General features: G+C 37.5%; 1 protein-coding gene across 1 annotated transcript; it reads left to right on the forward strand.

Moving 5' to 3' along the window:
- The first annotated feature begins 2,095 nt into the window (after positions 1 to 2,095).
- On the forward strand, positions 2,096 to 14,606 carry LOC110111034 (methionine aminopeptidase 1B, chloroplastic-like). Its single transcript, XM_020842725.2, has 5 exons — positions 2,096 to 2,415; positions 10,414 to 10,492; positions 13,676 to 13,910; positions 14,252 to 14,413; positions 14,523 to 14,606. The coding sequence occupies exons 1-5, from the start codon at positions 2,289 to 2,291 to the stop codon at positions 14,589 to 14,591; spliced, it is 672 nt and encodes a 223-aa protein (XP_020698384.1). The 5' UTR covers positions 2,096 to 2,288; the 3' UTR covers positions 14,592 to 14,606.
- Positions 14,607 to 15,527: the final 921 nt, after the last annotated feature.

Here is a 15,527-nt window from a genome sequence, read left to right on the forward strand (position 1 = left end):
TTCCATAAACAAAATTTATATAGGTTAAATATCCTTGGTGGATTTACCTTATCCTCCTTTACAGAAGTTGATGTCATGAAGCAATACATTGTCAAATAACCTTGTATCGAAAAATTGTTATGCATGGATTTCTCTAGTTCTCTTTTAAATAACTAAACAACAATGAGTGGCACTTCATTAAATCATCTCATATAAGTTAAAAATGCATAGTGTATTTATAACACCTCATAATACCCCTTAATCACCACCAACAATTTTTGTACTCTCGTTGGATAGGCTTTAATTCCATTATTTTCAGAGAAAAATCACATCTTGCATAACTTATATTTTTATTTTTCTCCAAAAAGTTAAGAGTTTTAATGATTGATTTACTTATAGAAACTATTTTGTCAATGTAGAACTTCTTTGTTATTCAAACATAAATAAAAAATAATCAAATCATTTTCAAACATGTTCAAACATTAAATGAACAATGGTGAGGTATATCTATATATCAAAAAGCAATTCAACAATATTTAAAAGACATAATCGCACCTTATTCAAACATAGTTAAAATATTTAACTAGTTAATACATGACCAGACCTTATATTTATCAAATAATGTTTGAACATGCATGACTCGAATAAATATAAAAAACATAGCCTATATTACCCTAAGCAATATTCAATCAATATCCAATATAATTCATGCATATATTTTAATAAGTATCAAAATATGCTATTTGCTACTATATCTAGCTTGATGTTAGATTTCCATCAAAATGATATAATCTACGATGAATTGAAACCCCTGAATTGTTTATGCGAGACCAACATATTTCCTCGAAAAACCAATAAAGACTTCTGCCACAAAGAATGGTTGTGATAAGAAACACTCAATCTTGTGTGCTCTTGCTACAGTTAAACTATCTTCTTTGGATAATTCGTCCAACCCAAGGATAGCTACAATGTCCTAAAGTTTTTTGTAACATTGTGAAGTTTGCTTAACCCTCTATATGATTAAAAAAGAAAAAGAAAGAAAAAAAAAAAAATAAAAAAAAAAAAAAAAAAAAAAAAAAAAAAAAAAAAAAAACTGACTGATGCTTAATTTGTCGATGAACAAAAACATATTCAACTTCACAGATGTTGTCTCTCCAAACCGAAGAAACTCAAGGATACTAAGATGGTCACAACAATAAAGAAACCAGAACTTCGTGGTGCAAACGAGTCGAGTTCAAGTTTGGCCTAACTCGAGCTCGACTCGCGATCCAAATCCCGAGTTCGAACTCAAGTTGAGCTAAAAAAGCCAAGCTAGAGCTCGACTCGTGCCACTAAAAACGAGCTCTTCGAGTTGCTCAATACAACGATTCAAGCTTCGATTTCACATCCGCGACCTGGCCCCGTCTTACGCGATTAGGCCTTCCATGTTTGAGCCCCGCCTCCGAGTTTCAACCTTTCCCGGATTCAATTCCACACTCGAGCCGCTCGATGCATAATTGAACTGTGCATCTCGAGGATCAAACTTGAGCTCAATAATCCCGTGAGGTCAAATTTATGCACGTGCTTTAGCTGGTAACTCGATAAGCTCGATTCACAAGCTTGAGCCAGCTTGGGAGTCGGCTTGACTCGTTTGCACCCCTAAATGGGATACTAATATAAAAGACAATATTTAATCATAAAAAAATTTAGATATATTTTTCTCTGTAAAAAAATAATAAAATAGTAGATATATTTTAAGCTTTTTAACAAATATAATTTGTTTTAAATACATTTAAGATCAAACAACTAAAAAATTAAAAGATACCAAAATATTATGTTATTTTCAACCGTCATTACTGTTCCATTGATAAGGTCATCTCCAACCGAATTCTAAAACATCTTTTACCATTTGGGTGCTACTCCACCAGTCCACCTGGACGTCAATATTTATACCATTCTTGTAACTTGAACAATGCAAAGACAATATTGAGGTTGAATTATTCATTAATGTCTTTTTAATGATTGGAGAAATAATATACTTAGAATTTTTTTTATTATTATAAAATATATAAAATATTGTTTTGTGGGAGATTTGTTATTATATTTTGAAGGTTAAAATGAAATTTTCTGTTGGAGATACCATAAGAAGCTCTGTACCGCGGGAAAAATTTGCCATTTGCCGTACGGCTTTCCTATCCATCGCCGGGGTTTGTATCTCCTTCACGTTGTTCGAAGCCGAGTAAAAGAGAGAAGAAGAAGAAACAAGAAAGCTTTATTTACAACAACAAGCTCGAAATCCAGGCTTCGAGCTTTTGCGTTTCTTTCCGAAGATGGCAGCGCAGCTCGCCATGGTTTTACCAGGAATGGCGTCTCCATTTTCTTCATATTTGGGAGCTCTATCGGAGAAACCTTTCCTTGTGGGCTGGCCACTATGTAGCTTTCTTCCTGCTGCTGCTGGTATGAGTTATAGAAATATCACCGTAGTTTTCTTCCTTGAAAGTTAAAGTTGCTGCGAAGGACATGGGATCGAATTCCTCGAAATTAAAGAAACCATTTTCCGTTTTATTATAAGTATTCAGTGGTGTATAAAATTAGGTCAGTGGCAATGGAAAGCCTTGCGACGTGTAACCTAACATGACTATTATGTATGTCCTCGTGACCTTGATTTTAAATTCCGTTCCCCATGGACATCACTTCTATTAAGGACCCTATTTTGCGTTCCTTATTATGATCATTAGAGAATATTTTGTTATTGCCTGAGAATCGAATGCTTAAAGGATTGTTCCAAGTAACTCTCTTGATAGTTGATACATCATAAAAAAATTATCTTGACCGGGGACGAATATCGATGCAAAATCAAGTTGGAAACTTCCAAAATTAAAATTGGGACAATCCGAACTCCGATTTCAGCAAAATTATAGTCGAACTGAGCGTCTCAAGAATACAAACCCAACGACACCAAATTGAACCCAATCCGAGCTCAAACGGGTCCAAATCAAGGGTTAGAAGCGCTGTTGGAAGGTTCGAACCTCAATTTGGATTACCAAACAGTTTCCAAACATAAAGTGCTTATAGTCGAATCGAGCGGCTCGACGAGACGAATCCAACGAGCCCAATATCACTAAAATTCGATGTCACTAAGACATTCAAATGTCCATCAAATGGTCCATGATCAAGGGATTCAACATTGGCCGTCCATCTAACCACTCACCATTTACCATTGATCTCTCACCTATTTACTGGCCATGCACTCCAGAAATCTATAAATAGGCCCCTCATTCCTCTTGAAAAGAGGACCGAACTACCGAAGCAAGAAGAGAAGGAAGAAGCTTATTCTCGACCATCGCCTGAGTTTCGCCGGACCATCACTTGAGGCCCTCACCTTCGCCGGACCACCGTCTGACATCGTTGCTCCGCCGGACTACCACTTAAGGCCATGAGCTCCGCCGGACCACCACTTGAGGCCCTCACCTCCGCCGAACCACCACCTGATGTCGTTGTTCCGTCGGACCACCACTTAAGGGCCTGAACTCCGTCGGACCACCACTTGAGGCCCTGAACTTCTGCCGGACCACCACTTGAGGCCCTGGTTTATGCCGGACCACCATCTGAGGCCCGGACTTCTCCCAGACCACCACGTGACGCCCGGACTTCTGCCGGACCATCACTTGAGGCCCTGGTTTATCCCGGAGCACCATTTGAGGCCCAAACTTCTCCTAGACCACCACGTGACGCCCGAACTTCTGCCGGACCACCACCTGACGCCCAGAGTTCTACCGGAGTATCGTCCTATAATTACGGTCTTTCAGACTCCGGTCTCCTGCTAACTACGGTCTTTTGGATCCCTGTTTCCTGTTGACTGCGACCCTTGTCTCCTGCTGACTACGGTCCTTCCGACCTCCATCACCTACTATGGTCGTTCCGATTTCCATCACCTGACAATGGTCTTTCTGACCCCGATTTCTTGTCAACTATAGTCTTTCAGATCTCAGTCTCCTGCCGACTACGGTCCTTCCGACCTCCATCACCTACTATGGTCCTTCCGACCTCCATCACCAGACAACGGTCTTTTCGACCTCTATCATATCGACTATGGTCGTGCCGACTAAAAAAACATGTATGTATTGTAACTCACACCATGTAATGCGCTCTATATGATGTACATTTGTACCATCAAGCCAAAGCCTTCTCCCAAGGAAGGACCTCATTTGTATTCGATTGCAAATACTAGTGGATTCATTCACACTGGGTCATGCCCAGTGTTTTTTTCCTCTTTTTTACGGGTTTCCACATAAAAACTCTGGTGTCTCTTATGAACCCAACACCCTCTCTCTCTTATCGGATTGTGTGCTGGATTTTCGTACAACGTTAAGACATTAAACTACATATTTCTCTACCGCCACGAATACTCCAGGATGCAACATCTCTTATAAACCTTTGAAAACAGCTAATTCTGGCCATCCATATTGTATAATTAGATATCATTACCTTGGTTAGCTATGCAGCATTACTGGGTCTTGTTAGCTTAAGGGATCACAATTTGGACAAGATGAAACAGATCATAAATTGAATAAGATGCACACTAATATGTGGTTTTATTACTATGTTTAAGATGCACACTAATATGTGGTTTTATTACTATGTTTTTGATTTTAACTTTTCTTTTCGAGTTTTAGTGTATGTATTTTTTTACCGTTCTAGATAGTGTTCATATTGTTCTTAATATTGTATGTATATTCATGCAAGTTCATATTTCTCTTAATGCTCAAAAACATAGAAGATTTAAATATTTTTTATATGAATTTTCACAACAGATTTGCAGATTTAAAAATTGGATGTAAAATTAAAGAAAGATATCTAATCTAACAATCATGATCATCACCAAGAGGATATGCCTAAATCAGTTGTTAAGTTGTCTCCATCATGATTAGGAAATAATAGGTTTGGGTCAAAACTAGTTTATTTGAATTACTACCATAAGATTGCGCACATCAACCCCTCACAGATCCTAGTGGCGGAAGGCCGGAAGCTTCATGCCATGTGTATGCTTTTTCTCCATCATCATCATCATCTTAATCAATATCCTTATGCCAACTATTCATCTTTATGAATTCTCCTTTTCCATTTGTTCTTGATTAGTGCTCTGTGATGCACTCACTCTACTTCCCATAATTAGTTTGCATATATTTCAACAGTCACCTTTAGTGTATTTGATAATGAATACACATGCATATTAATATTGTACATAAATATTATTGATGTGTTCTATAAATGCTCCAAAGTGATAGAACAATTGAGAGGAAATATCATTGTTTGAATTCTCCTCAATTTTTGTGCAGATTTGAACATTTGAGTTTTTCTTTAGAGTGCAAGGATTATACCATTTATACATCTTGGTCTGAGTTTGTTCTTGGGTACAAATAATATTTGATGTTAGTTTTATTTTGGCTAAATAGGCTTTATTTAAACATTTTTCTAACTAAGCCATCTTTGGCTGACCTATCTTCTTCTCTAGCTTATACAAAATTTATGTTCAGATGACATAATTTTTCCTGAATATTATCAACCATTCCTAATATCGGTTGATTAGAACAAAAAGCATTTTGGCGTTTAATCCACGCTGATAAAATCATAAAATCAGCCAGCTAGATAGTTGACGACATATAAGTTGGAATAACCAATCCTAGGAGTCAAAGATTGGTCTCCTGGGGGCTTGTCTTTTAGGCTCGAATGCAGGTGTTGGGGTTTTTTAGATCATATATTGTTGGATTTTATTTGAATTTTTTATTCTTATCATTTTTCCTTATCCATTCCTATAGTTTAGGCTTTAAGCCGATCTTATCTTATATTTTGGAATTATTGTCTAAAATCTATAAATAGTTGTTAGGTTTGGATAGCAAAATACAGTTTCGAGGTCTTCAATATCAGCAATTGATTGTGTTGAAAAGCAAGCATATAGTTGGTAGGAAGATTTATTATAAAATGGAGATTAGTTGTGAATGTGCCTAGAGAGGCTAATCATTTTATGAGAAACACATACTTCAAAATTAGTTCGACATCTAGGTGTGGAGAAAACTCCCGAAAATCTAAAGTGCTACTTTATAGGCCATAGGATCACTTACAAATGCAAATGCTTTTGAACTGGTGACTACTCGATAGTACACTAAAGCCTTCAAACTGGAAGATGGGTTTGTATATGCCTTTGCCTGCTCCAAATGGGCCATGGGAGTCTGTGCCACTTTGAAGAATTGTTGGAGTTTTATTTCAGCAAGAAGATGTGCTTGTTTATGCGTTTGAATATATGCCAAAGACCATCACTAAAAGGAGGATGCAACGTTGTTTTCTAACATTTTTGAAAGCACTTTAGGTTGCTTTCATTCATTAATTTTTATACGAACCACAATTTTATGAGTAATTTTTATAAGACTCTTCGAGGTCTGAAGATCACGAAGTTGAAATTAAGCATCACCTTTTATCCACAAATTGATGGATAAAGAGAGATGGTGAATCAAATGTTGGTTTGTATGTCGAGGATCTATAATTCTTGATATTCTAAGACTTGGTGTGCAAGTCTTGTTTGCATGTAGTTTGCCTTCCATTGTTGGATGCCAAATTCATTATTTGAGGTGTGCTTGAGATGCCTATCTCAGAGCCCATTTGATTTAGAATTGTCAGTTGATGTAAAGGAAGATATTAGTGGTGAAGAGCAAGATCTGCGAAGAGCATGCCAATTCTTGAAAGGAATTTGCTAGATCTCCAAAGAGCGTCATAGGGGTGGTTCCGCGGTAGGAGGGAAAATTCAAATGGAGAGGGTTGTTTTAGGCTTTGCTATGTTATTGTATGCTTTAAGTTCATTGTTTACCCTAGGGTTGAGTTTTTTGTGTGTTTTGTTTTGCTGATTTTAGAATTGCTTAGGTTGAGAGGGCTTTAGCCGGTGACTAGTGAGTTGGGAGAGCAAGATCTTCCTTTCCAATTGAAGATCTAATTGTGTATTGTGTTTTCCTTCATAGTTCATTCAATATAAAAAGTATTCTTGGATATTCTTCTTCCTATTTTTCTATTGGTCGATTTCTAGTTTTTGTTGAAATTGCATTCACTTCTTATCAAATTAGTATCAGAGCGTAGATCCGGGTACTTATATCAGAGCGTAGATCCGGGTACTTATGACATGAAGAAATGTAGAAGTGTTGGAAGGAGACTTTGGATAATTGAAATCTAATTTCGATGAAAAAATTTTAGATTTCAAAAGTCAAATTTCAGCCGTCTATGAGGAGATCGATGAAAAGTTTACGATCATGGAGGAGATGATGAGGAAGATGCTCGAGATCCATACCAAAATGACGTCATAAGAGGCAAAGGGAGTTGCTGACAGTCAAGGGAGTGGGGAAAATCCTAATCCGATAAGGAGAGGGGAAGATTAGGAGGTGGGGATTGTGGAGGGAGAAGAGAGAAGGCCTCCCCTAGAGTCTATTCCTAGAGAGGAGACTGGAAGAGGGTATGGGGAGAAGCGTGAGGGGTTTGGTATGAGCGAAAGGTTGTTGAATTTGAAAGGAGAGGGGTTGATTATTATCGGAAGGGTTCTGAATTTGAAAGAAGAAGGGGAGATTTTTATGAAGGGTTTGGGTATGAACGCAAAAGGGATGATCGGGATACTGGGGGGGGGTTTAAATCCTTTGGGGAAGAGAGTTTATGGAGGAAACAAGGAGAACGGAGGAGATCCGAGGATGAGAAAGCTGAAGATGCCGATTTTTTATGGAGAGGATGCAAATGGGTGGAAATATACTTTGCCATCAATGGGTTAAAGAAGGAGGAGAGACTCACGGTGGTTGGGCTATGCTTAGAGGGGAAGACGTTGGCATGGTATTAGTGGAGGGATATGAGGCGGCTCATACAAACTTTGAGGAAGTTTAAAGACTATTTGTTGGAACGTTTCCAAACAAGCAAGGGGAGAGGACTTCTATGAGCAGTTTCTCGCTCTAACATGAGGGGACAGTGGTGGAGTTCCGTAGAGGTTTGAGTACCTTGCCAGACGAATGGACTGGCTTTTAGAGACTGTACTGGAGGGGAATGTTATGAAAGGGCTCAAACTAGAGATTCAGGCGACCGTTAGAGCGATGAGGCATTGTGATTTGGGAGAGGCTATGGAGCAAGCCCAATTTGTGGAGGATCAAAAGCAACTGGAGAGAGAGGCTAGAGGAAGTAACTCGGAAGGTTCTTACAGGATGACCATCACCTTTTTGGCACCCTAAGAGGCTGACACCAGGAATTCCTATGGAGATCCCGAAGGAGAAGTTTGCAGGAGGAAGAGTTGAGGGAAACTTCAAGAACCTCACTCAAATGGGGTTACTAGAGAAGAGAACGAAGGAGCTGTGTTTTAGATGTGATGAGAGGTATACACCAGAGTATTGGTGTAAGGACCGAGCTCTTCACTGTCTGTGATGACGAGGAAACTGAAGAGGAAGGTGGGAGTGAGGCAGTGGTGGAGGAAGAAGAGCTGCATTTAGACTTGACAAAGATCTTGTTGAACTTAGTGGTGAGATTCACTCTAAATCACACCATGAAAGTGAGAGGAGAGATAACAGACAGGGAGGTCGTGGTGCTGATAGATAGTGGGGTGCGACTATTCCCATTACAACTATTTATTAGTAGAGAATGAAGCAAATGGGGTAATCCTTGATAAAAAAGGATCAAATCTGCTCGCTAGATTGTTGGCATCATGCAATTAGGTCAATGATAGTCAGCCAAATAAGTTTGAGGGTGCTGTCGTGGCGGCTGGTTGATTGAACTCGGATGATGTTCTAAGGCTTTTTCAAGCCATGTAATGTTATATTTCATTTGTTTTTTTTTGTTTTTATCAATTTCTCTATTAATTTTTGTATTTTAGCTTATAAAATTGTTCTTTTCGTATATTTTAGGAATTGGTTTGCAGTATCTAGGAAATGTTGTTGTTTGTTTTTCAAATATATTTTTATTTTTTTCTCTTTGATTTTAGGAATTAGCTAGGATATGAAATTTTCTTTCATTTGATGTGATGAAAACTAGAACTTCAAAATTCAAAATCTCAGATTTTAGATTATCCCTTCCCCTCTCCCCCAACTCCTTTCTCTATCCTCTCCGTCTCTCTTTCTCTCTCTTCAACTAAGAGGGGAGGGGACACCCTTCTTTAGCGCTCTCAGTTCCAGCTATATTGAGGTTAATAGGCTTGGGAATGTCTTCAAGCAACCAGATTTTGTTTTTGAAGGTTCTTGCTGATTAAAATTTGACCAGAAACAGTAATTTATTATTTAGACAACAAAGCAAGCTGCAACTATCTGGACTCTAGCAATTTTGAAGGAGAAAAGGAGTGGAATTAGAACTGGTTTTTCATCTACTCTCTTATAAGCCTATATGCAGGACATCTTTAGAGCATTTAACTAATCTTTTGTACTTGATTCCTTGAGACTTGGATCAATGTTAAATAATTTGTTCTTAGATTGACTCAACCAGTTTGTGCTCTTCCTACCATGCTTTTAGTTTCAATTAAAAAGCATTATGCAAGGGTTGTTTCTCTTCTTAAATAGCAACGCCATATGTTTTCATGAGATTCACCAATGCAAAGTCACATTGAGATCTTAAAAGATTATAATTTCTTTATGTGCTCAGAAATAGTAATTGAATGAGTGCATTTTCACTTATGGGTTTTAGCTAGGGGTGTAAACGAGTCGAATCGAGTCAAGTTTTAGCACTAACGAGCTCAACTCGTTAGTCGGAAAGCGTGCTCGAGCTCGAGCTCGAGTCGATCTCAAAAAACGAGCTCGAATTCGAGCTCGTCCCATTAAAATCGAGTTCGAGCCGGCTCGCGAGCCGCTCGATTCAGTTTTACATTTTCCCTCCTGTGCCTCTTTTTTCTCGATAAGCTCGGCTCGCGAGCTCATAAACGAGTCGAGCTCGAGCCAGCTCACGAGCTGGCTCGGCTCACTTACACCCCTAGTTTTAGCTAACCGGTTCAGACTAGTTAGCTTGTTTATTGGTATATGTGGAAAGTCCATTCTATGAATTTATGGGCATAACCTAGAAGAAATGTTTTGAATTATTATTATATTTTCTTTTGGGTTGTTAAGTTTAGATATTGAAGATGCAAATTAATCCAGACATGTTTTATATTGTTTTAAAGGAGTTAAACAATAATGAATATGCCTCAGCTGAATATGCTAGATTGTTTTCTTCCACCTTTGAAGAAGTTCTGCATGTTTAAAAAAGGGCTTAAAATGAATAGTTGTTTAAAACAGCATGTTCTATTTTTTACATCTTTTTATTTTAATTATTTAGAATTTTGTTTGATGAATTCATTGAGTACTCTATAGTTTATACTTCTTATGATTGGCCATCTTTATCATGGGCTTAATTCCACTTTCTTTTTGAAAGTTTATGCATTGATATTTTTATCTAAGCTGTTTGCAAATTTCTTTAATTTAGGTAAATCAACAAAGCAGAGGTGCGATGCCATCATAGCAAGAAGACTATCTGGGCTGGAGGAGGCCATCCGAATTAGGAGGTAGCTAATCCTAATGTGAATTTGGAAGAAGGCTTTATTCATAATTTACTGAATTTTCAGTGTCTTGCAAATGAGCTTTTGTACCGTTTTAATAGTATGGAATATTTTATTCTACTGTTGATATTCTTTTGCCTCTTCAAGGGAATGGCCTTGTTGTGCTTTTACCTTACTAATTCAATTGGCATTAACAAATGTGGAAGTTTGGCTTATTCTCAAAATTATCTTGACTATTTTAATCCAACAAATTTGCTCTCAAGATAATGATTTATGGTTCATTTTTATAGCTTTGTCACAAGTTACTTATCGCCATCTCCCTTTTCATCCTTTATGTTGCTCATTCCTCTTTTTTAGCTGCATCTTTTGTTAATTCTAGTTGATTCAAAGTATTTTTGAACAAGTTTGAATGATGTTAGCTTTGCCCTGTATATCTCCTTAAAGTCCTTCATGTTATGTTTTTTAATATCATTCATTAATATGAGAAAAAATTCAAAACCTTTTTAGGTTTTCTTCTGTGCTTCCAACAAAAAATCGCAGTTATTACTGAATTAACAACGATGAATTGAGTCTGTCTCTTTTCTCAAGGTTGTCATCATCTTCATCACTATTATTATCAGTACTATCCTAACTATCTGTAGGCTACTTTTCTCTTGAATAGCAACGGCTGTGATAATTTAGAATTTATTTCTTGGATGCCAACCAAAAAGAGAACAACCAGTTAAGCATCCATCCTCGGATGACTTTTATGTGGCATAATAAAAGTAGAAAGGAATCAATTGACACTTAGCGATTTATGAATCAGTTTCCAGAGTATATTTTTTGATGGTTAAGGTGGCAATGGGGCATATGGACATGGCACTGTTTGTTGCTTGATGATGTTGGTTGTATAGGATATTGTACCGTCATATATACTATTTGTTGCTTGACCTGTACGCATTTCATCAGCAACAGGATTACTTTTTGCGTCAGATTGGGCCATGTTGTTTTTTTTTTCTTTACTGTTTATTTGCTTTGATTATACAGCTCATTCCCTTGATTGTATGCTGTAAACAACAGTAGGTTGTTTTAGTTTTGGGAGGGTTTTCATTAAACTTAATCATGAAAACTGGTGCATTTGTCTATCATCTTCTCTTAGTGTTTTTTGAAGGGAACTCTACTAGAGATCATGCTATGGTATTTATTACAACAGCTGAGACAAACTTGATGGGGACATCAGATTGTGTAAGGTCTATCAGAGACGTGGCCGTCAATCTACTGCCACGATTGAGTCATTGTATTTCTGATTTGTTTTATGTATTTTGTTATTTACGCATTTTCTTATTTATGATGTCATATTGTATTTGCTTTATTAGTTTCCCATTGTACCCTTTTATTAAGGGAGGTCGTATGTAAGCCCTAGGGGCATTGTCGTCCTGTTATGTTTTGAGCCATTGTAAGAGGCTATTTATAGCCCCACTGTTCTTATTTTCAAGTTAATGAATGAATGTTAAATATTTCTTTGCTTGAGTTCTTTGTGAGACTTGAGAGTGCTTGGGAGAGAAATCCCTAGGAGAGTGAAATTGGATCACCCACCAACCTTGGAGACGGCTGGGTTCGTGGTTCTTCTTCATCTTCTTTATCTAATTTTCCCTCTTCTTCATCACCTAGCCGCCGGCCTACAGTCCTCCCCAAAATCCCAAGCCACTGGCCACCTAATCCCCACACCACCCCCATCGGTTTCACCCCAACACCACCCAACCGCCGGCCACCATACCAGCCCCCTAGTTTCCCTCCTCCCCTTTGAGTTATTGCCTATTTTAGATTGATTTAATTTGGGGCAGATTTTGAATTCCAATTCATCCAATTTGAAATTTAAAATCTTTCATAATTTACTAAATCTATCTTAGGAAAGTTTCCTAAATTAAGCCTTATTTGAATCTCAAATCAATTAGGATTTAATTGTAACTTTCCTAATTTCTAAATCTTAAAATAGCAATTCAAATCTCCCCCATAAATCCCTCCTAGCCCAATTATGCCGCCGCCCCCCCTTCATTAAATCCAATTGGATTTATTTCCAAATTCCCCACCCTTCCTTATTTATCTTCACTTGATTTTGGAAAGTATTCGAATTTGAAATAAATCCAATTTAGATTTCAAATCTTTCCTATTTCCTCTTGATCCTATTTTTGGAAGGGTTCTAATTTAAATCAATCAATCAAATCATGATGGATTGATTAACTAAATCCCTAATTCCAAATACATTGCATCTAGACACTTGCTCCCCTTCTCTTACTTGGCCGACCCCCCCCCCCACCTCTTAATTTCTTTCCCAATATAAAGCTTCCCCTATTGGAATTAAATTCAAATTAATTCCTAAATCCCTCCCAATTAAAATCTAAAATTTATTTCAGATTTTTAACTTGTTCTTCCCTACTTAACCTACTTCTCCTCTCACAACCCTCATCCCTTGGCCGGCCACACCTTTTCCTCCCAACTTCAACTTAAAGAGAAATTTCTTTCTCTTTAACAGAGTTCAAGGTTGCTAGTAATCCCAGAAGCGCCCGTCGTCTAGCATTCATGAATGGTCGATCCCGATCTTGACTACGGCCTCTCCTACGACGAGCAAGGATTTGTTTGCATCTTGCACTCGACCTTCTTCGACGTCAACCCGCGCATCGATCATACCTTAGAAGAGTACGTGGAACGCATCTTGAACACTTTGGTCGAGGCTATTGAGGAGCAACTTGGTACTGTCTAGTGGAGGATTGCAACCGTTCCTTGACGAAGGTTTTCTAATCTCCATCTTCTTGTAAGTCTTAAGTCTAACCCCTTCATTCTGATTTGATTTTAGTCATGAAGATCGCGTTTGCCTAAATCTGCCAAGCTTAGTAAACGTAGGGATTGAATACTCTTCATTTTGTTGCTAATCTTATTGTTAGATTAGGGATTTTCGTTGAAAGCTACTATATTTGTATGTTGTCGATTTAATATGCTATTTTGATGGTTCAAACTTGCATCGTGCAACTTAACCTAAACGGAAGTGACCGCTCTTGCATTTTATTTGCTAATTGTCCTAATTGTTATTACTCTAATCAATAAATCGTGCAAGCTCTTTTACAATCATTTCAAGCATTCTAGTCCTACATCAAAACTACTCTTGGTAATATCACTTATTTCCCTTTCATTTGCTGTTTGAATTGGGATAAGGTTGCGAGAGCAGCAGGGGACAACCAAAGTAAGAAAGAGGCCACCACTGAAGCGTGGGAAGATTTCTGGACCTCTGTCTGTGCCAGATCACATTCCCAAGCCTTATTATGTTGGTTCAAAGCTACCAGAACTCTCTAGTGAATATCAGATACACAATGCCGAGGGTATTGCTCAAATGAGAGCTGCTTGCGAACTTGCTTCTCGCGTCTTGGATTTTGCTGGAACAATGGTCAAGGTAAGCTTCAATTCTACCTATAATGGCACTAAGATTGCTATTTTTTTCTCTGCATTTGGGCATGCCTACAACGTTTGATATTAAATGTTTAATGTTATTTTTTTTTAAATGGACGCTGTATAGGCCTCAATTGTTGTTTATGCATCATGTGTATCTTTCCTATATGTGGAGCATATTTCATTTAGATTCCATTTCCCTAGGGTGAGAAATTGATTCTAATATTGAATTTACCTATTTTGTCTGGCTATTTGTCTCATGCAATTGTTGTTGATTATTTTTTTCTCAAATGTTCAATTATTTTGTTGAGTTATTGACATTACTGAAGATTTTTCTTCTACCAGCCATCTGTAACTACAAATGAAATTGATAAAGCAGTTCACAACATGATAATTGATGCTGGAGCTTATCCTTCCCCTCTTGGGTATGGTGGATTCCCTAAAAGTGTCTGCACCTCTGTCAATGAGTGCATGTGTCATGGGATACCCGATTCCCGCCAGCTACAGGTTTTGCAAGATGATATTTATTCCTGTATCCATCACAACTTTGCTAGCTAGATTAGAGTTGTTGAATTGGCAGTTTTACTTGTACTAAAAACTTTACCTTCTTATGCAGGATGGTGACATACTAAACATTGATGTAACTGTCTATCTAAATGTATGCTCTTTTTCCTCCATCATCTAGATTCGTAAAGAACTTAGTCTTTTTACTTTCATATTGGAGCTTCTCTCTTCGTGGATTCTTTCTCAATATGAACTTTGCTTGGACATGCTAATTTCCATCTATATTTAGTTTCTATTTGTGCTTGCTAAAAATGCTCTGATTCCACTTAACTCTACAAATTTGTCCTTCACATTCGACTGCTCATCTTAGAGCTGCATATCGATCCTTTTCTTATCATGAAATATCCGCTGTTTAATGAAAAATGTTGGTTTCAATGTCATTTACTACTTATTTCCATATCCTGGAATAATTATATTTGATGGCTGGTCCCAATCTCTCCAATGAAAGAATTCTGAATTCATGAACAGCCCTTCTATTTTTTGACCTGAGTTCTGTAATTCCTTATTTCTATTATTGCATCGCTAGATATAGGGACCAAGAAATTGGCATCTGATATTATTATTTGGCCTTGGGGGGAATTAAGTTTTTGTTTGACACGCCTTAACATGATCAACATTAAATAAATGGATATAAAGCTAAGGTACTTAACGGATATTTTGAACTGGACCTGCGAGTTAGGCCATCCTTGGCTTATGCAAGATAAGCAAGCACGCTATTCTTGTAGTTGGAGCCAGTTTGTATTGAAACGAAAGCTGTATTAACTACTAAAAAACTGGATATAAGTGAGGTTAGACTTGTTGTATAATTACCTAATGAATCACAAATTGATGCGGTGCATCACAGTTGATTGGCTTAGTCATTTATGCTTTGGCTTAGTCATTTATGCTTACTGTTATTTCTTTTACATTTAGTAGTTATCTTAGTCTTTTAGAGTTGATGCCACATTCTGTTATAGCGTGGTCATCCCACTACTTGTCTTTCCCGTTTTTGGATAGTTTAGTACATAGAAGCCTTTTTTATTGGCTCACTAATTTCAGCAAGAGTGATATCTCTTGA

The sequence above is a fragment of the Dendrobium catenatum genome, unplaced genomic scaffold (genome assembly GCF_001605985.2).
Source record: "Dendrobium catenatum unplaced genomic scaffold, ASM160598v2 fragScaff_scaffold_1132, whole genome shotgun sequence".
Taxonomy (NCBI): Eukaryota; Viridiplantae; Streptophyta; class Magnoliopsida; order Asparagales; family Orchidaceae; genus Dendrobium; species Dendrobium catenatum.

Coding starts and splice junctions, on each gene's coding strand:
- LOC110111034 (XM_020842725.2), top strand. CDS start 2,289: ATGGCAGCGCAGCTCGCCATGGTTTTACCAGGAATGGCGTCTCCATTT. Junction 2,416..10,413: donor CTTTCTTCCTGCTGCTGCTG/GTATGAGTTATA, acceptor TCTTTAATTTAG/GTAAATCAACAAAGCAGAGG. Junction 13,911..14,251: donor TTGCTGGAACAATGGTCAAG/GTAAGCTTCAAT, acceptor TTCTTCTACCAG/CCATCTGTAACTACAAATGA.